We start from the raw sequence: 27,702 nt of genomic DNA on the forward strand, positions 1-27,702 counted from the left end.
AGGGGCGGGCGGTGCACCAAGATGGGGAGGGGAGAAGGGGGAAGAGGAGGAGGAGGAGGAGGAGGGAGGGGGGTGATTGTGGAAGCAGGGGAGGGGCATTTGCCCGGCCGGGGAAGAAGAAGAAGAAGAAGGAAAAAAAAAAAAACTTGACAAAAAGGCTGGGTTGGGTCACAGGGCGCCTGCGCCAGGCTGCCGGCTGCCGAGCCGTCCCGAACTTTTCCTCCGCCTCCGCCTCCTCGCCTTGGCAAGCGGAGCTCAGCCCGGAGCTCGCAGAAGGAGCGCGGCGGGGCTCTCAGCTCGCACCTCCGAGGATCCCCTTCCCTTCGCCTTCCCCTCGTACCTTCCTCCTCTCTCTCCGGGGCTGCCCTCCCTCCTTCCCGCCCAGGGGAAAAAGAAAAAAAAAGAAGAGGTCCACCCGCGGGAGAAAAGCGCTCGCCCATCCCCGCGGACTCCCTCGCGCGTGGGGAAGACACCCCCACCCCCCAAAAAAAGCTCTGATTTTATTAAAAATTGATTTAAAGCTTTATTTTTTGAGGAGGAGGCGGGGACGGGATCATCAGTGCGAGGAAACCTGCGAGGGATGGGCTGTCGGTGCCCACCTGCCTGATCGTTGGGATCGTCACTTTTCAACCCAGACCGAACTTTGGCTTTCGGAAGCCCGGAAAACTTTCGGCGCCCTTAAAAACTGCGGCAGAGGTAAGTGGCGAAAGAGGGGGGGGGAGAGAGGAGAGAGAGAGAGAGAGAGAGAGAGAGAGAGAGACAAACACAGAGAGAGAGACAGAGAGAGAGACAAAACAAAGAGAGAGAGGGAGGAGAGAAAGAAAAGAGAGAGAGGGAGGGAGGGAGACAGAAGAGAGAGAGAGAAAGAGAGAGAGAGAGACAGAGAGACAGAGAACAGAAGAGAGACCCAGAGAGAGAGAAAGAAACAGAAGAGTGGGAGGAGACAGAGAGAGAGAGAGAAAGAGAGGGAGAGACAGGAGAGAACAGAGAGAGACACAGAGAGAGAGAGAGAGAGAGAGAAAGAAAAAGAGAGGGAGGGAGGGAGATAGAGAGAGAAAGGGAGGGAGGACAGAGAGAGAGACACAGAGAGACAGAGACAGGAAGACAGAGACAGAGAGAGAAAGAAAAGAGAGAGACGGAGGGAGACAGAGATAGGGAGGGAGGAGAGAGAGAGAGAGAGAAAGAGGGAGGGAGACAGAGAGAGAGAGAACAGAGAGAGACAAACAGAGAGAGAAAACACAGAAAGAGAGAGAGAGAGAAAGAAAAAGAGAGAGGGAGGGAGGGAGACAGAGAGACAGAGAGAGAAAGGGAGGGAGGAAGAGAGAGAGATACAGAGAGACAGAGACAGGAAGACAGAGACAGAGAGAGAGAAAGAAAAAGTGAGGGAGGGAGGGAGAAAGACATAGAGAGAGAGAGGGAGAGACAGACAGACAGAGACACATACACACACACAGAGAGAAGGGTGGGCGGCTGGGTGGAGGGGACCAGCGACCCCCGCAGCTGATGCCCTGGAAATCCCCTTCCCGCGAGGCTCCCAGGCGATATGGCCAGTGACCAGGGATAATGGGAGGTAGGGTCCAACCCTCGATGAAAAAAGAGCCTCTCCTGCCCCCTCCCCTGCAGCCTGAATCACAACTACAGCCCCCGTGCGGATTTTGAGGGGGCACCGAAGTCCTTCGGGGCGCCCCGAGTCTTCCCACTGGAAGATCCCTCTTTGCATTGGAAAAGCAGCTGGAAGCTGCCAACCAGGAGGTATTTAGAGGGGCTGCATTTGAGGACAAAATACCCCCGATGAAAGGCCATCCTTCCTTTCTGCCGCTACCGGGGATGGTAGACTTCTGGCGGAAAGGAAATTCGCTTTTGGTGAAGTGGCTCTGTTGGGTAATTGGAAAGGCTACTTCTTGGTGGTATCAATGAAAGGTGGAGCAACGAATCCAAGGAACTAGACGGGGTCAAACTTGGTGGCCCAGCCAATGCTCTAGAAAACAGAAAGGGTATTCCCAACATTTTCACTAGTTTGGGCTGCAGTAGTGGGGCTGAAATTAACAGGGGAAAATAAATAGGAACAACAGCTGTGGTATGTTATCTCATTGTTGTGCACTGCCCTGGGTCCTTTTTGGTGAGCTGTGTGGCTGTATAGACAGACAGACAATATAGATAGATAGATAGATACTGTAGACAGACAGACAGACATATCATAGATAGATAGATAGATAGATAGATAGATAGATAGATAGATAGATAGATAGATAGATAGATAGATGATAGATAGATGATAGATAGATAGAAGATAGATAGATAGATAGATAGAATAGATAGATAGATACTGTAGACAGACAGACAGACATATCATAGATAGATAGATAGATAGATAGATAGATAGATAGATAGATAGATAGATAGATAGATAGATAGATAGATAGATAGATGATAGATAGATACTGTAGATCAGGGGTCTTCAAACTTGACAGCTTTAAGACTTGTGGACTCCTCCTCCAGTCATTTAGCTCAGAAATTCTGGGAGTTGAAGTCCACAAGTCTTAAACTTCCAAGTTTGAAGACACTTGCTGTAGATAGATAAACAGACAGACAGATAGACAGATAGATACTGTAGATAGGTAGGTAGATAGACAGACAGACAGACAAAAGGGATGATAATGATGAAGATAGCTAGATGGATATACATAGATATAGAACTGTAACTTTGAATAGACTCTTTGGCAGCAGGCAAAAAAGTTAACGCAGGCTGCATTAACAGGGATAAAATCAAGATCACGTGAAGTTTTAGTACTGATTTATAAAGCCTTAGTAAATCCACATTTGGAATGCTACTTTCCGTTCTGGTCACCACAATATAAAAAAAGATGTTAAGACTCTGGAAAGAGTGCAGAGAAGAGCAACAAGAATGATAAGAGGGCTGGAGGCGAAAACCTATGAAGAATGGTTACAGGAATTGGGTATGTCTAGTCTAAAGAAAAGAAGGACTAGGGATATGATACCAGTGTTCCAATATTTGAGGGGTTCCTACAAAGATTGGGGGGGGGTGTCAAATTATTTTCCAAAGCAAGATGGAAAACAGTGGATAGAAGTTGACCAAGGAGAGAAGCGAGCTAGGACAAAGGAGAAATTTCCTAATGGTGAGAGCAATCAACCAATGGAACAGCTTCCCTTCAGAAGTTGTGGGTGCTCCGTCATTGAAGGCTTTCAAGAAGAGATTGGACAACCATTGTCAGAAATGCTTGAGCAGAGGGTTGGACTAGAAGATCTCCAAGGTCCAACTCTTATTATTCTATGTTCCATGAACAGTCACTAAAAAAATGTTTGAAATTTGAGGACTACCTGCTTGTCTGAACTTAGGTTATGTGTATATCTTTAATTGTCCAAAAATGTGACTGCCAAAGTTAAAAGCAGTTGATCTCATAACACAGCCTTTAGCCTCTCCCATCTGATGAAGGCAGACATTCCAGAATTCCTCATTAGCGTGGCTGGGAATTCTGGAGGCTGAGATGTTTAGACGGCCCCAGAGTAGAGAAACCTAAAGAGACATATTTCATCTTGGATAGCATTCTTCTCTTTCCACTTACCTCACATTCAGGGACCTGATTTGTATGAATTTGCTCCTAGCGAGGAGACTTATTTCCTTACTAACTCGATAGCCATGCTTCGCTACAAAACTATGTGGTCGGGCTTAGTTTTTGGGGAGGAAAATAAGGGGAAAGAAATTCTACCTCTGCCTACCAGCATCCATCGGTATTCATCTGGCTAGCTTTGCGTCAGGGTGTGAGAGAGTTGAGGGCTGTTTCGAAACTGAAACGGTATTTGCTGTGTGAGCAAGAAGGAGACAGCAAGGAGCCTGGGCGTGGCTTAGCTCAACTGTTCTGTACTAAAGCTGGTTGCTGCTGTGAAACTGAAACTGAAACTCCTCTGCTTGTGTTTTGCATTTGGAACAGATTTCTTTTCAGATGGGGAGGTGGAGTAGAACTCCTTAGCATCAGAGCGTGTTAATAATAATATAGGAAATACTAATGCTCTGATGGTCATTTTGAAAAATCCTTTCTTAGTGAGCACCTAGAAGCCAAGAGGGACATACATGCCAAATTTCAAGTTTGTAGGCTTTACAGTTTATGATGATGTGTGAGTGGTGTTTCGCTTTTATATATAGAGAGATTATTCTTTGAATTTGTTAAGGAATTTAAGAAGCTACTTCTGTAAGATCAAAGTTTTGGTCTCTCTAGGATTCTTTTATTGAGTTTCCTGGTTTTTTTTGAGTAGGACATGTATTCAACAGGGAAACTTTTGCAGGCGAAGTCTGGATTTTGCTCTGAGCTACCATCCTTCTCTCGGTGAGAAAGCATGTTGCTCTGTGCACGCTCAGTGACTCACATAGCAAGACTTAGTAGGTACACTGGAAATTAAATGAAAGGGTGTTGCATAAAAAATTAGGAATGCTTTTTATGATTGCTAAGTCATGAACCAGAAATTCTTCCATGCTTTTTTAAAAATTGGCATAAAATAAGGCACCTCTCACCAGATGTTTATTTCTTATCTTGTTCGCTGATTGCTTGCTATTCCGTAGTATCTTATGAATTTTGGTTTTGCTCTTCTCCAACAGCCCTGTAAAGCAGGCCAGCACAATCTCGCAACATTGCGACAGATGTTATTAGACCAAGATGACTAACCAGTGAGTTTTCAGACAAGGCCATTTGAAACAATTGTCTAATTCATGCTCTCGCAGCTCACATTAATTTATGCGGTTCCTTTCATCTTGGTTGAGGCTTTGGATTTGTAAATCAGAATAGGGTATGTCTAGAACTTCTTGGCTTAGTTGGGAATGCTTGTTTTAAATGTGTTTTTAATGAGGCACAATAGCATATTTTTCCTTCCTAGAGATAAGGGCTTTCTACGGAAACATATGTTCTCTATGTGAACAATTTTTGTACTTATTTTTGTTTAATTATACTAAACCAAGACTAAACACACACACACACACACACACACACACACACACACACCTCAAGGGGAAAAAAAGGCAAGATTTGCAGATGAAATATGCAATTTTTCTTATGTCTTTGAAGGAGTATCTATTTGGTCTAATTGCTGACAGCCACAGCTTCTGCACATAGTGTGACTTTAAGCCAAACAGACATTATGTTCACGCAATTTCCATGCAGACTGGTCTTAATAATCCCCCCTAATTTTTAAGATTATTTCCCCTTAAGGAGACATGTCCTGTTTGACCCACCCATTTGAGTTATTATTATTGGTTTGTTTCCTAATTTGATTTACACCCTGCTTTTTCCAATCTGGCAAGTTCTCAAGGCAATTAATTCAATGAGTCCTTTTGGCCAAAGCATCAGAAATGTTTGCCCAGCAAATCATTCTCTCTCTAGCTGGCGTTTTGCTTAAATTCTCAAACAACAGGTTTGAGAAGAGGTACTTCAAGAATCAGTAAAGTCTCTTTCCAGTTGAAGTAAAGTTCTTATGACTTCATCAACAACAAGGATGATAAGGGGTCTGGAGATTAAATCGTATGATGAGCAGTTGAGAAAACTAGGTATATGTGGTTTGTCAAAGAGGAGGATCGGGGAGACATGATAACTGTCTTCCAGTCCTTGACAGGTTGTCACAAAGAAAAGGAGATTGATTTATTACCACTATAAAAAAGATGTTGAAACTTTAAAAAAAGTACAGAGAAGAGCAACAAAGATGATTAGAGGACTGGAGGATAAAACATACAAAGAATAGTTGTAGGAATTGGATTGTATAGTTCAGAGATCTCCAAACTTGGCAACTTTAAGACTTGTGGACTTCAACTCCCAGAATCCCTGGTCTAGTTTAATGAAAAGGACTAGGGGTGATATGATAACAGTGTTCCAATATCTAAAGGGCTGCCACAAAGAAGAGGGGGTCAACTTATTTTTCAAAACACCTGAAGGCAGTACAAGAATCAATGGTAGATAGATAGATAGAATTCTTTATTGGCCAAGTGTGATTGGACGCACAAGGAATTTGTCTTGGTGCAAATGCTCTCAGTGTACATAAAAGAAAAGAGACATTCGTCAAGAGTCAGAATCATAAGGTACAACACTTAATAATAGCCATAGAGTACAATAAGCAATCAAATCTTACTAGGAAACAGTCAATAAAAATTGTTAGGATACAAGCAACAAAGTTACAGTCATAACAGTCATAAGTGGGAGAAGATGGATGAAAGGAAGGATGGGAGGATTAATAGTAATAGTAATGCAGACTTTGTAAATAGTTGGACAATGTTGAGGGAATTATTTGTTTAGAAGAGGGATGGCGTTCATCTTGGTTGCTCTTCTCTGCACTCTTTCCAGAGTCTCAACATCTTTTTTGTAGTTTTGTAGATAGTGCCATCAACACAATGCACATGAATTTGGGCAAACTCTGGGAAACGGGGGAGGACAGGGGAGCCTGGTGTGCTATAATTCATAGGGTTGTAAAGAGTTGGATACCACCTAGTGACTGAACAACAACAACTGCTTGTGTAGTGGTGGGAAAAGGGAAGATTTTTATCATTTGTCATCCTACTTGGTATCCATTTATGGCGGTGAACCAAGTGCCAGGAACACACAGGAAAAGTGTTCATCCTAGTTTGGTACAAAAAAGTGAGGTGTGCAAGGCTCTGTGTGGTGATCTTCAGAGACCCCTGGAATGGATCCCAAAAATCAGGAGTTTAAGAATCATATTTTCAGGTATTACCAGATTTTATTTGAAGGCATAACCTTCTGCAAGCTTTTGCTTATTTCATCAGACATGATACATCTGATAAATGAGATGGTCTCCACTGATTCTGAGGGAATGAATTACAGATAGTCCTTGTTTAATGACTGTAACGGGGGGGCTGTTAAACAATGTAGTCGTTAAGCGAGACATCACACAACTGTGTCTTACCATTTTTACTGCTGGCTTCTCCATTGACTCTGCTTATTGGAAGCATGCAAGTGTCAATCATGTGCCCGCACATATGTCATAATGGTTGTAAGTGTATAGCAAACCATTAGGCTAAATTGACGGCTAAATTGATCAAAGAAAAAACAAAAACAAATACTTTTATTTCTACTTGGAAACCACTTCTGGACTTTGTGCTTGAGATGGAAAACAAACCCCCAAACTACAATTTTGGGTTTTTCCGCTTAGATAGATGTGTTGTTATAGAAATGGCTAGTTTAAACAATGATGTAAAAGTAAAAAAGTGAGGTTTGGTGTTAATGCCTTATTCTACTGCACCAAAAGGAATCAGAAGTCAATGTCTTTTCTTTCTTTCCCCCCTTCTTTTTCAACCTTTCTCCTTCCCTATTTTTCCTGTTATTTGCTTTTGTATTTTTTGTATGTTATAACATAAATTAATAAAAGATTTAAACGTGTTAAGTGTGAGGACCAGTTGTAAAGTTAGCTTTTCAGCACCCTTATAATTCCAAATGGTTGCTAAATAGTGGAGGGTTCCAGTGAGGCCTACCTGACAAAAGGTAGACTTTTTAAACAAAAACTGTTAGAAGAGGTGATACCGGATTTCTCCTGATTCTGGATTATGATCGCTTTCCCCCTACAAATTGTAGAATGGGTGGGGCTTCCCATTTAATCCCATTTTTCTGTTCTTCTTTGAAGACCCTTAGGGCCAAATGGGCATCTTAAGCAGAAGTGAGATTCAAAAAAATTTACTGCCGATTTTGTGGGCATGTCTTGGTGGGCGTGGCATGGCTTGATGGGCATGACTTGGTGGGCGTGGCAGGGGAAGTATACTGTAAAATCTCCATTCCCTCCCCACCTCACTAACCTGCTTTCCAGCTCCATTCTCCTGTGCAGGGCAACCAAAGAAGACCCAGCCAATCAGCTGGGAGTCGGCAGGCAGAGAATAGATGGGGGGGCGGGGCCAGTCAGAGGTGGTATTTGCTGGTTCTCTGAACTGCTCAAAATTTCTTCTACCAGTTCTCCAGAACTGGTCAGAACCTGCTGAATGACCACCTCTGATCTTAAGCTTTCCAACTATTTAAGTAACCACTTCACTCTTGGAACCCACCCAAACCTCTCAGCTTTGCCAGATTTTGGAGTGCAACCTTGGCCAGCAGAATTTCACACCGAGGATCATCTGTAAGCGAACCAGTTCGCTCTGATGATCAGATGCTGGGCCTGCCCACCTGGGCTCTATTCTGACCTGTATATCCTGGTTTTCGAACTCAGCTGCTTTGCCGCGCATCAGCTGTTGAACACGCAGGGAGAGTGCAGGATTGCAAGCTACACTGCTGTCATTAGCAGTGGTGGTATTCAAATTTTGTTACTACCGGTTCTGTGCGCATGGCTTGGTGGGCGTGGTGTGGCTTGGTGGCATGGCAGGGGAAGGATACTGTAAAATTTCCATTCCCACCCCATTCCTGGCGGAAGGTTACTGCAAAATCCTATTCCCTCCCCATCCCACTAACCTGCTTTCCAGCTCTGTTCTCCTGTGCAGAGCAACAAAAGAAGGCCCAGCTGATCAGCTGGGACTCCTATCAGCTGGGACTCGGGAGGCAGAGAATGGAAGGGAGCAGGGCCAGTCAGGGGTAGTATTTGCCGGTTCTCCAAACTACTCAAAATTTCTGCTACCGGTTCTCCAGAACCTGTCAGAACTGGTTGAATAACAACCTCCGGTCAGTAGCAAATCCTCTGCATGCATGTGCAAAGCATGTGTTGTCCCCAAAATTGGGCTCTTGCTTGGTGTCGAAGCTGATAAGTCACCGGACACAAGGTGTGATACAATATATTTTTATTTTGGTACCAAGATATAAGGGCCCTGGCTCAAAACTTAACCAAGGGCCCCAATGAGAATCTTACAGCAATTTTTATAGTCAAGGGGTGGCCGCATTCAGCCCTTTGTCCTTCCCCTAATAATGCATGCATAATAGGTAATATTGATTGGTTATTTGGATCTCAGCCCCCTACATAGCTAAATGTCGTGTCATCTGGTTTTCACCCCAGGTCACGGGTATCTTGCAAAGTGTCCTAGTTTCATGTGCCAGCTATGTGGTTTTTGGGGTTTTTCTTATAAGCAAGCTATTCTTGTCCTTAATATCCTGGCTAGTGGTTTAAGGTGCTAACTTCTGCCTCGCTAAGAATGTGCAGTTCCAACTGCCCAAGGCACAGAAATGAAGACAAGAGAAAATGTTTTTATCAGATTTCACGTTCCTCACTCTCATGTCCATTCCATCCATACCTGGGCCCTATTTCCACATATGACCCTTCCTCTGATCCCCAGGGCCTCCTCTGTACATACATTCCATCACCTGATCCTTCATGTGCGCTCGTCGAAACGGTTGTTACACTGGTTGAATCGCAACCCCCGAGCCACGACCACCAAGCCACGACCACAGAACTGGTAGTAAAAAATTTTTTTTGAATCCCACCACTAGTTAAGACTTGCAAAAATGTATACAGGTAATCCTTGACTTACAACCACAATTGAGTCTTTCTGACACCAGTGAAAGAGGCAAGGAGCTTCTACTTCCTGGATGTATTTCAAGTAGAAGTTGGACAGAAACCTGGTCAGAGATGCTTTCATTTGGATTTTTGTGTCAAATGGATATTGAACCCCTAGAGTCCTGAGTGTATCCATCCAATTCTGTAAGTGCAGTTTTAGATAATTATACCGGACACTTTCTTAGTCGGTTGTATTACAGGTAGTCCTCGACTTACAACCACAATTGAAACTAGAGTTGCTAAGCGAGGCCATTCTTAAGTGAGTTTACACAAAGGATGGTTGTGTCATGATGTCACAGTGCAATCTAGTGGTTTTGATGAGATTACAGCTTGTTGCTGATGCCCCTCAATGCAACTCCTGTCATTTGCACATTATGGCTTAGAACAATATGCAAACCTAGGCATTTGTGGCTTACCTAACTCATGGTTAAACCATCGTGATAGGGTGGTTGTGGGAATTGGGCCACTGTTAACAGGGTTGGTTTTTTGCCTGGATCTTTCTGACATGCCAAATTTCTGCCAAGTGGTTTTTTCTTTTCCTACTGGGCGCTCAAGAAGTTCGCTAGGTTATTACTAACGCTCCAAAACAACTTTCCAATTTTACAATTGTATTTATTCAAATATGGCCCAAGCTGTGTGATTGAATCAGTTTGCTCTTTGGTTGTAAATGTGGACACTTCTTTGGCATGGCTGCATTTGGAGGGGAAAATATATCCTTCTGGCTTGAGAATTCGAGGGCGGAACTCGGTTTGCAGGTTTAATTTTGCTGGGTCTGTTTTCATTTAGATACTTACAGAACATTACATAAAACAGTTCCTTGTGCAGAGAAGTTAATGTTTAACTTCTTATCTGAATGACTGTGAACACACCCGGATTTGATCTCCAATCCATTCTCCCCAACTGCCTTTTTGGTCAGGCCCCATAACAAATAGCATTTTATTTGGTTTTGCTAGATGACTGAGGTCTGCTGAAGCAATGAATAGAACATAGAATCAAACGCCTTCCATCCATCAGAATAAGAGCTGGAAGGGACCTTGGAGGTCATCTAATCCAACCCTCTGCTCAAGGCAGGAGTCTCCATACCATCCCGGTCAAAGGGTTGTCCAATCTACTTTTGGAAACCTCCAGTAATAAGAGTACCCACAACTGCAGGAGGCAAGCTGTTCCATTGATTGATTGTGCTCGCTGTCGGAAAAATTCTCCTTGTTTCTAGGTTAGATAAGAGATGAAAAACAAATGTCAAGAGGTAAAATTTGCCCTTTTCATGGTGTAACAAACTGTGTCTGTAGCTGAGTAGTAAGGAAAGCATGATATGAATAGAATGGAATGGAAGAGAACAAGGACAGGAAGGAACAGAATATAATAGAATGCAATGCAGAAAAATGCAGAGTAGAGTAGGGTACATGGACACAATGCATTGCATTGTGGGTACCAGCATGCGCGCACACTTTCGGCACACCACAACAAAAAGGTTCGCCATCACTGCTTGGGCGGGGGTTGGACTAGATGACCTACAAGGTCCCTTCCAACTCTGTTAACCTGTAAGATCTGTAAGACTAAGTCATTCAACTTGCCCTGCCAGCTGCTAACCCATTAACATCACAATCCTATTATTTTTATGTGTGGGGTTGTGTGCAGTTGAGCGCCATATATCTGCTGCGCGACTACTGTGTTTGCTGGCACGTAGCCCATATACTTCCAGATGGCTTTGAGCATTTTTACCACCCCCCTGGCATGGCTCCTCTTGTAACCCTCAAAGCAATTGAGCTTAGGGTAAAAGGAATCAGCGAGTCTGCTTTTTGGCATCGTTCCTGTCGGTTGTAATCGATACAGTTTATGTTTTTAAAAATGTCACACACACACACACCAGGTTTTAGAAAGGGATATTTGGCTTCCTTGATTGCACCCTTAACTAGCCGCAGAAAAGGTTTGTTTCACTTGACAAAGGTACAAGAGAGTTGTGGGTCGGTGTACACACTGCCGTTGGTTTCAGGAATATCTTTCTCTTCTCCCTCTCGGTCCACTTTCCCCTCTACCGTCTACCGTTTCCCATGGAAAAACTGCCTTCATCGCGAGCTGTAATGTAGATTATTACGGCTTTCACACCCCCTTCCCCTCCTAGGAATTCTATCCAGGGTTTGGTAAATCATGGCTTTAAAAAAAACCAGAAGCATAACATGCTTGTCCTGGTTGAAAAACGATTCATGGAATGATTGAGGTAGATAGATAGATAGATAGATAGATAGATAGATAGATAGATAGATAGATAGATAGATAGATAGATAGATAGATGATAGATGCATATCAGAGAGTAGATAGATAGGTAGATAGATAGGTAGATAGATAGGTAGATAGGTAGGTAGGAGGTAGGTAGATAGATAGATAGATAGATAGATAGATAGATAGATAGATAGATAGATGCATATCAGAGAGTAGATAGATAGGTAGATAGATAGGTAGATAGATAGGTAGGTAGGAGGTAGGTAGGAGGTAATAGATAGATGCATATCAGAGAGAGGTAGATAGGTAGATAGATAGATAGGTATAGATAGATAGGAGTAGATGGTAGTAGATAGGTAGGTAGGTAGATAGATAGATAGATAGATAGATGATAGATGCATATCAGAGAGTAGATAGATAGGTAGATAGATAGGTAGATAGATAGGTAGGTAGGAGGTAGATAGATAGGTAGGTAGGTGGTAGATAGATAGATAGATAGATGCATATCAGAGAGTAGATAGATAGGTAGATAGATAGGTAGATAGGTAGATAGATAGATAGGTAGGTAGGTAGGTAGATAGGTAGGTAGATAGGTAGGTAGGTAGGTAGGTAGGTAGATAGATAGATAGATAGATAGATAGATAGATAGATAGATAGATAGATGATAGATGCATATCAGAGAGTAGATAGATAGGTAGGTAGATAGATAGATAGGTAGGTAGATATCGTGTTTCTCCAACAATACGACCTCCCCCAATAGGAAGACCCAGCATGTTTTCTAGGCATAAAATCAAATTAAGCCCCTCCCCCCAAATTTAGGCCTATTTTAAAACATGCAAAATGGGGGGAAGGGCGGGGGGACTTGCCGTGAGGAGCGCCCTGCGGGCAGCAATTCCTCGCCACCAGCTGCTACTAATGAGTGATCATGGCAGAGCGTGGAGAGCTCCCTACTCCTGCCAAGCACCTTTGCGGCAGACCCAAGACCTTCAGCACCCGCCACTGTTGATTTCCCTTCTGCCCATGCCGCCGCCGCGTTTGGAGCCGCCACTTCCACGTTTGGAGCACCACTGCATTTGGAGCTGCCGCTTCTGCATTTGGAGCTGCCACTGCATTTGGAGCTTCTGCTTCCACATTTGGAGTGCTGCCGCTGTTTGGAGCACTGCTGCTGTTTGGAGCTGCCGCTTCTGCATTTGGAGCTGCCGCCGCGTTTGGAGCTGCTGCTTCTGCGTTTGGAGCACTGCCGCTGTTTGGAGCACCGCCGCCATTTGGAGCGCCGCCGCCACTCCTAACACGGCGGCAGCTCCAAATGTGGAAGTGGCAGCTCTAAACATGACGGCGGTGCTCCAAATGGCAGCGGCACTCCAAATGGCAGCGGCACTTCAAACACGGAAGCGGCAGCTCCAAACGTGGCAGTGGAATGGGCAGAAGGGAAAGCAACAGCGGTGGGTGCCAAAGGTCTTGGGTCTGCAGCAAAGGTGTTTGGTGGGAGTAGGGAGCTCTCTGCGCTTCGCCATGATCACCCGTTAGGAGCAGCTGGTGGTGAGGCTGCCCGCGGGGCACTCTAGATGAGGATGCAAGGGGGGGAATTAAGTCACTCCCGAAAAGACGGCCTAGCTGTTTTTTCGGGGCTCCAAAAAATATAAGACCCGGCCTTATTTTATGAGATAGATAGATGATAGATAGATAGATAGGTAGATAGATAGATAGATAGATAGATAGATAGATAGATAGATAGATAGATAGATGATAGATAGATAGGCAGGCAGGCAGGCAGGCAGGCAGATAAAAAGACAGATGAATATCAGAGAGATGATAGATAGATGATAGATGGATGGATGGAAGGATGGATAGATAGATAGATGAGAGGGTGGAAGGGAGGAGGGGTCCTTAGTGCTCTCTGAGCTTGCTGGTTTTCTTGCAGACGTTTCATTACCCAAACTAGGTAAGATCATCACACACATATTAGAGAGATGATAGATAGGTAGGTAGATAGATAGATAGATAGATAGATAGATAGATAGATAGATAGATAAAGAGAGATGATAGATAGATAGATCTAGATAGATAACCTTCTACAAAACTCAGTTCAGTTGTATCCCTCCATCTTTTGAATTCTTCCCTTGAGCCTTCACTGACTTGTAGCAAGGTCCTGCTTTTAGGATGTTCTAGCGTGTCAGGTTCTGAAAATCGAAAGAGATGTTGAAATGCTTCTAAGCAATTTCCGTTACTGTTCCTCACCTGTAGACAGAGATCTTGCCAAACTAAAGTAGACTTCCTGCACCATTTAACACATACTCTGGGAACTGTTAGGGAGGAACCATCTTCACTCTCTTTCTCCCACACCAAGAATCCAAGCGGCATTGTCTCTTGCTCGTCTGGGATGCACTCTCTCCCTCTCTCCCTCCTAGAAATCCAGACTACATTCCACCCCAGTGGGTTCTCAATGCTTGCTGGATCATAACCCCCAAATAACAACTTAATTAACATAGACGTTATTGATTGTATGACCTTTGCACTCTGGGTTGCTCCTGAGCCACATTTGAGAACTATTGCTTGGACGTGGTGGGTTCTGACTGATGCTAATAGATTCTTCCCTGGACTGCAGTTGTTCCTGTTTTGTCTATTCCTAAGCCTTGGCGCTCACAGCTTCAGAAATGATAATAATAAACTTCGGAAACGATAATAATAAGTGATGATACAAAAAAGAAGCTAGAGAGTGCTAATTTTCTTCTGATCAGAATATGCACTCAATCCTCCATCCCTGCCTCAAAAAAAAAAGGGAAGAGTTAAAAAAAAAAAACTCACGTTGTTTTTGGCACTTATCCAACATTAGCTGGCTGAAAATAATGGTAGGTCTAAAAATGAAAAAGTACTTTTTTTTTTTTTTTTGCTGAATTGGAAAACATCCATTTGATATTATTCATCCTGTAAATTGCATTCTCCATTAAGGCGAATAGATGCCTGCGGTAAGGCAGCAATAATCATAAGAACTTTTATCATAACTTCGGGAAATATTGGAGCAAAACCACAGGTGGGGTCAAGGGGAGGCCAATGAATAAAGCAACGTGGTTGCCTTTCTTATGCAAATTCCACTCTTTTGTACACAGGGCATGTCGTGCATATGGAAAGTGGGTGGAGCTTCCATCACAAAGGGAGGCATGCTGTCACCATTTGGAACAGCGCCGGCAATTCTGTACATTGCTCTGCACCAAGCCACATAGTTTAGAATAAAATAGAATAGAATTCTTTATTAGCCAAGTGTGATTGGACACATAAGGAATTTGTCTAGGTGCAAAAGCTCTCAGCGTACATAAAAGAAAAGATACATTCGTCAAGAGTCAATAAACATAAGGTACAACACTTAATAATAGTCATAGGATACAATAAGCAATCAAATCATACTAGGAAACAGTCAATACAGATCGTAAGGATACAAGCAACAACATTACAGTCATACAGTCAGAAGTGGGAGGAGATGGGTGAAAGGAAGGATGGGGAGATTAACTTGATTAATCGACTTGCAAAAGCTCATTGAGTGACAGTTTGAAGTTATTAACGGCACTGAAAAAAGTTTATGATGGTTTGTCAGACTTACGGCCATTGCAGCATCCCCATGGACATGTGATCGAAATTCAGCTGCTTAGCAACTGACTCGTATTTACGACGATTGCAGTGTCCCGGGGTCATGGGAATCCCCTTTTGCGACCTTCTGACAAGCAAAGTCAACAGGGAAATCCAGGTTCACTCAACAGCTGTGTTAGTAACTGAACTGCAGTGATTCACTTAATAACTGCGGCAAGAACGGTCGTAGAATGGGGCAGAAGTCACTCAACAACAGTCTCACTTAGAAAGAGTGACAGAAATGTTGGGCTTAATAACTTGGTCTTTTGCAGTTCTTGACCCAGCCTGTTTCCCAGGCCTTCCTTGCATCAAAAGATTTAGATGTTCCTAAAGCGGACCTCGACTCCTCTTCCCAACCTGAAAAATACCAGGTTTTATTTTGTTTAATTGAGTACAGGGTTCAAGGCACTAAGATTAGCAAATGACCTTTGGTGGAGACTATCTTGCGGATTGATTCTGATTGACCGTAGCTTCCGGGAAAATGAACCAGGATAGAATTAGTTTCCGAATTTAGGAGAGCCTTATAACCAGGGGGTGGGGTACAAATATTTTTACTACCAGTTCTGTGGGCGTGGCTAGGTGGGAGTGGCTAGCTGGGCGTGGCCATGTGACTGGGTGGGTGTGACTTTTTTTGCAGCACCCCGCCCCACGTGCTCTGTTTTTTGGCCTCCTGGGCCTCAGGGTAGCCTCCTGGGGGGGGCATTTTTGCTCCCAGGAGGTTTCCCTGAGGTCCAGGAGGGGGGAAAAAAGGAGTGTGGGGGAGGGGTGCAGCATCCACACCCCCTGCGCAACCCTTTTTGCCTTTTGGGCCTCAGGGAAGCCTCCTGGGCGAAGGAGTAAGGCAGCAAGTGGGACCCAGGAACAGCTGATCATTGGAACAGCTGGTCATCGGGAGCAAAATAAGAAATACCTTAAGGCAGAGGTGTCCAACCTTGGCAACTTTAAGACTTGTGGACTTCAACTCCCAGAATTCCTCAGCCAGCAAAGCTGGCTGAGGAATTCTGGGAGTTGAAGTCCACAAGTCTTAAAGTTGCTAGGTTGGACACCCTGCCTTAAGGAATGACTGGGCAGGGGAGAATGCAGTCAGCAATGTCGGGCATGTGCAATAAGGACTGACTGAGCAGGGAGGGGAGGGGCAAGTGGAGAGGGGTAGGCCCAGCCAGGGGCATGATTTGCCGAACCGGTAGAATCCCGCCCCCCCGCTGATAAGAGAGAATAACAGAGTTGGAAGGGACCTTGGAGGTCTTCTAGTCCAGGGGTCCCCAACCACCGGTCCACGGACCGGTCCGGTCCGTGGAACAAGTCCTTCCGGGCGCTGGTTTGCTGGCGCCGCCATCTTTTTGATGAAAAAGTGCTTCCGGTGAGGTCACTGGAAGCACTTTTTCATCAAAAAGATGGCGGCGCCCAGCTAATGCCGGTACCGGGCCGCGCCATAAAAAAGGTTGGGGATACCGGGCCGCGGCATAAGAAAGGTTGGGGATCACTGTATAGTCCAATCCACAGATTGTGCAGGAGACCCTATACCATTCCAGACAAATGGTTGTCCAACCTCTTTTTAAAAAACCTCCCTTGTTGGAGCACTCGCAACTTCTGAAGACAAGTTTATCTTTAGTTCGATTTAATGTTCTTCCGCCCCCGATAGAAGAGCTCAGGGTTGATCTGTGGGGTTCTTGCTGCTCTCTGGTTTCGGTGGTTTTCTTGCAGATGTGCCATTACCAAACAAGGTTACCTCATCCCTGCTGCACAATGCAGTGAAGAGGTTATCGAGTTTGGTAATCAAATGTCTGTAAGAAAACCCCCAAAATCAGAGAGCACCAAGGACCCCACAGTTAATGCTCTCCCCACAGCTCTCCTGGAATGGAAATATAGGAAAACCCTATATGAAACCCAATACTACCCCTGTGATATGAGTACCATAGAAACCAAAACTTATATTCTTTTCTATTGCCAATGCTACAGGGACATTCGTCACCGGTTAATTACTCCTCTCTTGTTTCAATTCTGGGGCACTCGGTTAGCTTTTATTTATTTATCAGTTCAACAATCAAGATAAATTTTATCCACTAAAAGCAGCAACGTTTTGCTCCATTGTGTGTGTAAGCTTTACCCACCAACGTTTGCTAATAGTTTTTGTTTTTCATTTTATCGACTGTACTTTTATTGGTTCGTGACCAACATAAATTTTCTGTCTATCTATTAAGCAGTCGTGTACGTTTCAAAATAAAGTGAGATGACCAGGATGGAGTAAAAAGCATGCAAAGAGCATTCATTCTTGGTGCAGAGGCAAACATTTGACATGCATTCGCTCTGCAGTGATCTCTCCAAACTCCAGTTTACTCAAATAAGCTGGGAACATGGGTTCCATCTTTTCTGGCGACATCTGCCAAGCCTCCAGAGATAAATGTTTTTGTAAATGGGCCAACGGGGATGCCAGATGTTTGCCCATCTCTCGTCCAGGCATTTCCAAGAGGCTACATCCAACAAACAAGAATAACCTGTGATAGAAACTGGGATAAGGCAGAATGGAGAGGAAAACAGTCACCATACTGTATAAGAACAATTGTAGGATTGTATAGGGAGGCCTGGATCAGGGGTGTGAAACTGGATTTCTTCGAGGGCCGGATCAACATTGTAGTTTTCCTCCATAGGCCAGTGGGGAGGGGGCAGGGAGTGGGGGGCGGGAGACAGGACATATGCCTCCTGCAGCACCCTTCTGGCCAAAATGGGGTACGGGAGTCTCGAGAGGCCTCCTCTACTCCGTTTTCGGCCTGAGCAGCCTCCTGCAACACTCTGCTGGCTGAAAACAGGCCACGCGGAGGCTGCCCGGGGCCTCTGCGAGGCGAGTTTTTGGCCAGCAGAGTGCTGCTGGAGGCTGGGGAGGCCAAAAATGAGCTGCATGGCAGCCTCGCGAGGCCTCCGTGAGGCCCGTTATTGGCCAGCGGAAGCACTGCAGGCCGGTTCTTTGATATTTCCAGGCCAGTCCCACAGGCCAAATTTAAGCACCCCATGGGCCTTGAGTTTCATAGCCCTGGTCTAGACTAACAAAGAAAAGGACTAAAGAAGGGGTCTTCAAACTTGACAGCTTTAAGACTGATGGACTTCAACTCCCAGAATTCCTCCTCCAGTCATGTTACCTCAGGAATTCTGGGAGTTGAAGTCCACAACTCTTAAACTTGCCAAGTTGGAAGACCCCTTGGACTAAAGGATGATATGATAGCCATCTTCCAGTATTTTTGGGGCTGTCACAGACAAAGAAGAGGTCAACTTATTCTCCAAAGCACCTGAGGGCAGGACAAGACGTACAGGTAGTCCTCAATGTATGGCCACAAATTGAGCCCCAAATTTCCATTGCTAAGCAAGACAGATATTAACCAAGTTTTGCCCCATTTTACAACCTTTCTTGCCACACCGTTGTTCAGGGAATCCGCCCAGTTGCAAAGTTAGTTACACGATGGTTAAGTGAATCTGCCTTCCCCGTTGACTTTGCTTGCCAAAAGGTCGCCCAAGGGGACCACGTGACCCCAAGACGCTGCGACTGCCATACATAGGAGCCGGATGCCGGGCGTCCATATTTTGATCACATGACCGTGAGGATGCGGCAACGGTCGCAAGTATGAAAAATGGTCATAAGTCTTTTTCCCCAGAGCCGTTGTAACTTTGGTCATGAAATGAAAAGTTGTAAGTCGAGATCATTAAACAGAAATCCAACCTAGAACTAAGGAGAAATTTCCTGACAGTGAGGATAATTAATCTGGAATGGCTCGCCTCCCGAAGTTGTGGGTGCTCCATCAATGGAGGTTTAGGCTCTCCTGTTCAAGCAGGGGGTTGGACTAGATAGAAGACCTCCAAGATGCCTTCCAACCTTATTATTCTATGTTCCGTGATGCATTATACACCTTACCACCAGGGGTGGGCTTCAAAAATGTTCAAGAAATAACATTCAAGAAATAAATATTGAAACAAGTACTTGGGCAGATCACAATCCAATGACAATTAAATGGAAAGGACAAAAAAGAAGATCTAGATGGACGTTAAATAATACTATTTTAAAGGAAAAAGACTTCACACAGTGGATGGAGAAAGAATTGGCTTTTTTTCTTTAGAGAAAACAAAAAAGAAGATACATCAATTCAAAATGTATGGGATACAATGAAGGCATATGTTAGAGGCTTGACTATACAAGGAGAAGGAATACTATGAAAACATTAGCCTCTAAGGCCCTAGAGGATGAGCATAAAAGACTTGAAAAAGAGCTACAGAAAATGCCACAGAAAAAGGACATCAAGCTAAAAATGGATATAATTAAACACAAAATGGGTCAAATAGAAAAAGAAGAATTAGCACAGAAAATTAGAGGTGCTAAACAGAACCCCCCCCAACTACTTTGAAGACGCAAACAAACCAGGTAGATGGTTAGCATACAAATTGAGAAAGGAGAAAGAATCAAGGAAAATATTGCAATTAATAGATGACCAAGGCCAAGTTTGCCATGGTAGCAAAGAGAAGAAGGAAATCATTCGAAACTTCTATGGGAAATTATATATGCAAGAGAATATTGATGAGGAAAGAGTTAAGCAGTACTTACAGAATGCTAATTTACCTCAGATACCTAAAGAGACTGAAAAAACGTTAGAAAGCAATATGATGGAGTTAACTGAAGCACTCAAGAAGCAAAATAATGGAAAGGCACCAGGTCCAGATGGACTTCCGGCAGAATTTTATAAAACATTACAAGAATCGTTGAATCTTCCATTGCTAGAAGTTATGAATGAAGTTATGTTAAAGAAGAAGATACCTAAATCATGGTCAGAAGCTTATATTACACTTATTCCAAAAGAGGAGGCCGACCCATTACAAATTAAGAACTATAGACTCATTTCTCTACTAAATGCAGATTATAAAATCTTTGCTTCAATATTGGCAGAAAGACTTAAAAAATATTTAAATAATTTTATCCATCCTGATCAAAATGGATTTCTGCCAAAGCGACAAATTAAAGACAATATGAGAGTAATCTTGGATACTTTGGAATACTACGAGGCACATCCTGAAAAACAAATGGCTCTGATATTTTTAGATGCACAGAAGGCATTTGATAATGTGAATTGGCGATTCATGTTATTACTGTTGGAACAGATGGGTTTTGCTAGAAAATTTATTCAAGCAATAGAAGCTATATACTATAAGCAAACGGCAAAGGTAATGATAGAGGGAGAACTGACAGACTCTATTAATATAAGAAACAGCAGATAGCGCTAGATTTGGCGAAATGGGAAAACTTACAACTGTCACTAATAGGGAGAATTTCAACAATCAAGATGAATATATTACCCAGAATTTTATATTTGTTTCAAACAATTCCAATTAGGCTTGAAAAAGACTACTTTGAAGATTTAAATAAAATTGTGTTGAAATATATATGGCAAGGTAAGAAAGCGAGAATGAAGTTAAAACTTTTGCAAGATGCTAGAATAAGAGGAGGATTTGGTTTGCCTAATTGGGAGTTGTACTACCAAGCTACAAATTTGATGTGGGTTAAGGAATGGATAACACTAAGAAATACTAGATTGTTGACATTAGAAGGACATGATTTGTTGTTGGGGTGGCATGCTTTTTTATGGTACAAAGGAATTAAAACACAGGGGTATTTTAGAAGACATTATATACGGGAGTCTCTGTGGTTAAACTGGGAGAAGATTAAAAGACAATGTTATTTGAAAATTCCAGTCTGGCTATCGACTATTGAAGCATTTTCTTATCCTATAATATACAAAAAGGAACAAACAGTTAGATATGGTGAAATATTGAATGAAAAGGGTGAACTTAAATCTATGCAAAAACTAGAGAAACAAGGTATAAAGATGAATTGGTTTTCATATGCACAAATACATTCAAGGTATGATAAAGATTCTAAAACAGAAGGTTTCTATGATAAACTGACTGACTTAGATAAGATTTTGACAGGTACTGATGAAAAGGTGATTAAAAAATTGTATGGATATTTATTAGAAATTAAACTAGAAGAAGAACTAGTTAAAGAAACTATGATTGCTTGCGGGAAGAATTTTGGATATGGGATTGATTTAGAGAAATGGCAAAAATTGTGGTCTCAAAATTATAAAATGACAATGTCAACAGCATATAAAGAAAATTTGTATAAGATGTTTTACAGGTGGCATTTCCCCCCCGACAAGAATAGCAAGAATGTTCAAGAATAAATCTGAAAAATGTTGGAAATGTCTTTCAGACACCTGGCTCATATTACCATATGTGGTGGACTTGTGCGGATGCTAAAAAATACTGGACTAAAATCCACATGTGGTTGGAAAAAATGACAAAAAAACATATAGACTTGAAACCAAAGATATTTTTATTGGGAATTTTACCTGAAATATATAGTAAAGACTTGAAATACCTGATTGTAAATGTATTAACAGCGGCTAGGATTGTATTTGCTAAAAACTGGAAAAATGAGAAAATACCATCACAGGAGGAAATCATTAAGAAAATATTGGAATGTGCTGAAATGAGTAGATTGACATTTGAAATTAGAGAACAAGAGGACAAACAATTTTATAAAATTTGGCATCTTTTCTATCAATGGTTAGACAATAAAGTACAGTAATGAAATATGTAGATTTTTAGAAAATAATAAATATATAAAGATGTACTTCTTTCTTATTATATCTACAAAATGATTTTAGGATAGATTTGGGATGATAATATGAACTGTTATAAAATAAACTAAGTAAATTATGGTTATCTTGTAAAACATGAATGAATAAAAGTATAGTCAAATGATTGATTAATAATGATACTAAGGTATTTAATTTTTGATTGACAATATGAGATTATATGTAATGTAATTGTAATTGAAGACTACGAAATGGAAGCACAAAACAATTTGTAAACCAACCGGCACACTGTATGCACACCTATGGAAGATAGCTTGATGTTTTTATGTTTTGTTTGTTTATGTTTGTTTTTAAAAACCAATAAAAATTTTTTTAAAAAAATGTGAGCAAAGGGTTCTCTGCCTGGTTGCTGGCTGGGCGTGGCCATGGTGGACGTGGCCTAGTCAGCCTCCTGCACCACGATGAGGAGGGGCGTTTTTGCCCTCCCCGGACTCCGGAGGCTTTCCCTGAGCTTCTGGGAGGGCGAAAACAGCTCCAGAGAGTCTCTGGAAGTCGGAAACAGGCCAATTTCCGGCCTTCCTGCACTTCCGGGTGGCCCGTTTTTCACCTTCCCCGAGCCTCCATGAGGGCCGTGCACTTACCTGCATCCAAACTGGCCGTGTGGGGACTCCTGGGAGGGGAAGGGAGAGGTGGGCAGGGCCAGTCAGGGGTGGGATTTGGGGGTTCTCCAAACTGCACAGAATCTTAGCTAGGGGCTCTCCCTATGAATCCCCAGCAGCCCACACCTGCTTACCACACTCCAATGAGTACACTGAATTTTTTTCCTTCTTCACCCAGTGCCAGGGACCCTTTCTTAAATCTGGCAGTTATATTCCATTCATTTGCGGCATTTCAAGAATGAAGCTAACCCACTCTAACTTTCATTGATTTAACCCCAGCTGGGTTTAAATACGCATAAGATGCATCTAATGCGTGACAATAAAGTAAAGTAAACTATTAGCTATGGTTTGCTTGAATAAGGCTGACCAGGGAGTGGGCAAGATTTCCTCCCGCTTTGCAGTGGGAATTCGGATGCCTGCGGTGCTTTAGCTGCCTGACTAATTTTCAAATTAATTTTTCATTTCTCCCCTCCCCCACCTCTCAATCCTGTTGTTTTCATGCTTTTTCTTTTTCTTTTTTTTTTTTGTTCCTCACTACTGAGCGGTTTTCTTTCCTCTTGGGTATTTACAAGGCTTTGGATAATGTGGCATTGATTTTTTTCCCCATGATGAGTAGAAATGTGGGTAGCGGGTTTGAGTTTCACAATGTTTTTGCAGCCTGATGGAAACCAGCAAGACAATCCTGTGGAGGTTCTCAAATTGACATCTCAAGGGGGTTGTGGGAAATTTAAAAGGGAGAGGGTGGGTTGCAAAAAAAATTTAAACATTGCCTTAAGCATCGTAAGGCATTTCAGACTTCTGAATATTAATAATTTACTGCTCTGTTTTCTTAAGAATGGAATAGTATTGTATTGTATTGTATCGTATCGTATCGTATCGTATAGAACAGAACAGAACAGAACAGAACAGAACAGAACAGAACAGAACAGAATAGAATAGAATAGAATAGAATAGAATAGAATAGAATAGAATTCTTTATTGGCCAAGTGTGATTAGACGTACAAGGAATTTGTCTCTGGTGCAGAAGCTCTCAGTGTACATGGAAAACAACAAGGTAACAATAATCATAATATCAAAGTAATAACAATAATAAAAATGATACCAATAGAGAAGATAGTGGAACAAGAGGAACATGAATTCTGTGAAAAACAATCCACAGCTATATTCTCAGATTATTATGCTACAGAGGGTTACTTTCAGATGAACTCCTATCTATGAATTTTATGAAACATTTACATTTACCTGCTGAAATACCCTGCCGTGTCCAAAATGTTCACAGTTTTGAATTTTGCTTTGATTAAAGTATATTTTGCAGCTGGGGTGGTGTGTAAGGGTGGTGTTTGTGCGGCTATGCCCTGATCCACTGAAGCAGAGTATAAGCTACACACACATTTGCAGAGGATGATTTTCGAATGGCTTCCAATTCTTTTAGTAGTAGCTGACGTAGGAGACATCTATACTTCTGAAAGGCAGGAACAAATTACAGGTAGCCTCGACTTACCAGCATAATTGAGTTCTCAATTTCAGTTGTAAGTTGTGAGGATTGTTAAGCAGGTCTTCCCATGCCTGATTTTAGGATCTTTTTGTGCAGCAGTTGTTAAGTGAATACTGTGGTCATAAAGGAAATACCATGGTTGTTAAGCAGACAGTATAATCATTAAGCAAATGCCTTGTTCGCTATCCCTCTATTGATGCAGTCTGAGACTGCATTGGCTTCAGTGATGGGATTCAATTTTTTTTTTTACTACTGGTTCTGTGGGTATGGCTTGTTGGGCGTGGCATGGCTTGTTGGGCGTGGCTTGTTGGGCGTGGCAGGGGAAGGATCCTGCAAAATCCCCATTCCCTCCCCACTCCTGGGGGAAGGATACTGCAAAAGCTCCATTCCCTCCCCACCCCACTAACCTGCTTTCCAGCTCCGTTCTCCTGTGTAGGGCAACCAAAGACTGATAAATTGACTCATATTTATGACAGTTGCAGTGTCCTGGGGTCATGTGATCCCCATTTGCGACCTTCTGACAAGCAAATTCAATGGGGGAAGGACAGATTCACTTAACAAACATGTTAACGTAGCCGCTGCAAAGATTCACTGAATCAAACAAGTTTTGTTTATACATAATGCTCTTCGAGAAGATGGAGAAGCTATGGAGTACATAACCAAGCTGGGTGATACAGGTAGTCCTTGACTTACGACAGTCCATTTAGTGACCACTCAGTGTTACAAAGAAGGGACTTATGACTGTTTTTACAACCTTTTCAGTCAATGGGGAAACCAGATTAACAATCACTGCAATGATTCACTTAACAACTGTGGCAAGAATGGTCATAAATGGGGCAAAGCTCAGTTAACTCACTTAGCAACAGAAATAGGCTCAGTTGTGGTCGTAAGTTGAGGACTACCTGTAACTGAAAAGGTGGAAAGTTAGTACAGATTTATTCTGTTGCTAATCCCTTTTATTCTGTTTCTTCAGGATCGAAGTAGAATAGCTGGTTAATACTTTACTCATTAAAACGTTTCTTCTTTTTCTCCAGATCCTTGTTCACCATGGTGGCACTGCCAGGTTTTCTCCTGCTCCTGTGGATTGTAAAAGGAGTTGTGCCCTCACATCCTCATGGGAAGCCAACTTGGCCAACCTACAAGGTGCCCGTCGTTCTACCCCAATTAACCATCCCTTTGGACAAACCCCACTTTGGCTCAGAAGCCCAGCTGGAAGTGGTCTCCCCGTGTGGCCCATCTTGCCACAAACGTTTCCCGCCCCCCACGTATGAAGAAGTGAAAGATTATTTGTCCTACGAGACGTTGTACTCCAATGGATCCCGCACCGAGACTGAGGTGGGCATCTACATTGTTAGCAGGACCAACACAGGGGGACAGAGCCGATCGCGGACAAAGAGACAAATCTACGGCTACGACACCAGGTTTAGTATTTTTGGCAAGGACTTCTTGCTGAACTACCCGTTTTCTACTTCCGTGAAGTTGTCCACGGGATGCACCGGAACGTTAGTGGCTGAAAAACACGTCTTGACGGCTGCTCATTGCATCCATGATGGGAAGAGTTACGTCAAGGGAGCCAAGAAGCTACGGGTTGGGTTCCTGAGACCCAAGCCGAAAGAAGGCATCAAAAGGACCAATCACAGTAGCGCCCTTGAGCCCGAGAAAATGAAGTTCCAGTGGATTCGGGTGAAACGGACACATGTTCCTAAAGGATGGATCAAAGGGAATGCCAACGACATTGGCATGGATTATGACTATGCCCTGCTGGAGCTAAAGAAACCCCATAAGCGAAAGTTCATGAAGATTGGAGTGAGCCCAACAGCACGTCAGCTGCCCAAAGGAAGGATTCATTTCTCGGGCTATGACAATGATCGGCCTGGAAACTTGGTTTACCGCTTCTGTGATGTCAAAGATGAAACGTACGATCTCTTGTATCAGCAGTGCGACGCCCAGCCAGGGGCCAGCGGTTCCGGAGTCTACGTGAGGATGTGGAAGAGACAGAATCACAAATGGGAGCGTAAAATTATAGGGATATTCTCAGGGCACCAGTGGGTGGACACCAATGGATCCTCCCAGGAGTACAACGTGGCCGTTCGCATCACTCCCCTCAAATACGCACAGATTTGTTTCTGGATCACGGGGAACTACCAACAGTGTAGAGATGGATAGAACCAATCGAGGTCCTAGAGAGGCTTCAGCGGCTTGCTGGGGAGGGGTAGGGAAAGGGAGAGGCATGGTGGAAAGCATACGCCTAACAGCTCTGTGGGCACAGTTCTGTTTTTAGAAATGCCAGGGTGCAAGGAGTTGACCGGGAGTATAACCAGATTAGTGTTTGGCAATAAGGCACAGTGTCCGCGCCATGACACAGATCCTGGACTTTTCCTTAGTTTTCGCCTTAGGATAAGCAATAGCGGAGGTAAAAGGGATGGGGCTGAAGCAAAGTATCTGCATCCCCCTTTTTGCACCCTCTTTTAGGATGGGCCATTGTTCATCAACGGGGATATTGATTGGCTGACTCTTCCATCATTCTGTAGTGCAGGATTGGCTAGCTCTGATAGGAAGGCAACTAGAGAGAGACACGGGCATCCGTTTTTAAATCCAGTGATGCCAAAATAGCAAATAGAGGATTGTGACATCACAATGCAAGCTCTGCACTTCTGGATGTGTGTTGTATCATCAGTTATTAGTATATAAGGAGACTATTAATTTACTTTGGGATGTCATGATACACTTTTCACCATTCCCTTTTCCTATGTGGTTAGAGATTTTCCACAGTGGTGCTTCTCCTTCTCTTCCTCCTCCTCTTCCTCTTCCTCCTCCTCCTCCTCCTCCATTCTTCAATTCCCTATAAGAACCAACAAGACGTAGAAATGGGATGCCAAAAGTTCTTGAAAAGCAAAAGACAAGAGGAACTTAAGCTGGTATTCTTCTAAAAGAAGTGACCAACAAAATGCGAATCTTTGTCCAAATTGAGTGAACCCTGAACACATATTTTAAGGTAGAATGCCATTACTTTCTCTGCTTTCTTTTTTAAGGGCCTATCAAAATATGAGATCTGGATGTGCATTAGCTTTCTCCAAGGGTCATGCTAGCCATAAGTCTGGTATGGTATTGAAACACATATTTGATTACGTGACCATGGGAATGCTGCAACGGTTGTAAGCATAAAAAATGGTCATAAGTCACTTTTTTTTCAGTGCCATTGTAACTTCAACCAGTCACTAAATGAACTGTTGTAAGTCAAGGTACTACCTGTACTGCATTAGAATGGAACAGTTTAATACCCACAGTACTCCTCTCTGTATTTCATGAAATCTTTTTCCTTTATTTCTAAGCATTTAGAAATGTATTGAGCTGTTCCCTGAAGTCCTCCTGCTTTGAAAGGTGTCATGGAAGGTCGAAGACCACTTGGCCAACCCAGGAGCTTGTAAATATTTATAAACCTTGGCTAGAAATGGAAACATGCATTGTAATTCTACTTATTTTGTAAGGATGTTCAAATACAGCATGTGTTTAACACCTCCACCGTTTCTTGTTGTGTTTCTTGGTTTACTTCCTCGTTTCCTTCTTGTGAGAAAAGTGCAGGCTGTTAAGAAGA

General features: G+C 43.0%; 1 protein-coding gene across 1 annotated transcript; it reads left to right on the forward strand.

The window, feature by feature from the left end:
• The first annotated feature begins 135 nt into the window (after positions 1-135).
• On the forward strand, positions 136-27,626 carry PRSS23 (serine protease 23). Its single transcript, XM_087966113.1, has 2 exons — positions 136-696; positions 25,142-27,626. The coding sequence occupies exon 2, from the start codon at positions 25,155-25,157 to the stop codon at positions 26,271-26,273; it is 1,119 nt and encodes a 372-aa protein (XP_087822239.1). The 5' UTR covers positions 136-696; positions 25,142-25,154; the 3' UTR covers positions 26,274-27,626.
• The last annotated feature ends 76 nt before the right edge of the window (positions 27,627-27,702 follow it).

The sequence above is a fragment of the Notechis scutatus genome, chromosome 5 (genome assembly GCF_049901735.1).
Source record: "Notechis scutatus isolate UNSWTSFEM ecotype Mainland chromosome 5, rNotScu1.2, whole genome shotgun sequence".
NCBI classification, from domain to species: Eukaryota; Metazoa; Chordata; class Lepidosauria; order Squamata; family Elapidae; genus Notechis; species Notechis scutatus.

What these genes read in the sequence shown, in the direction of transcription:
- PRSS23 (XM_087966113.1), top strand. Translation starts at nt 25,155, where the DNA reads ATGGTGGCACTGCCAGGTTTTCTCCTGCTCCTGTGGATTGTAAAAGGA.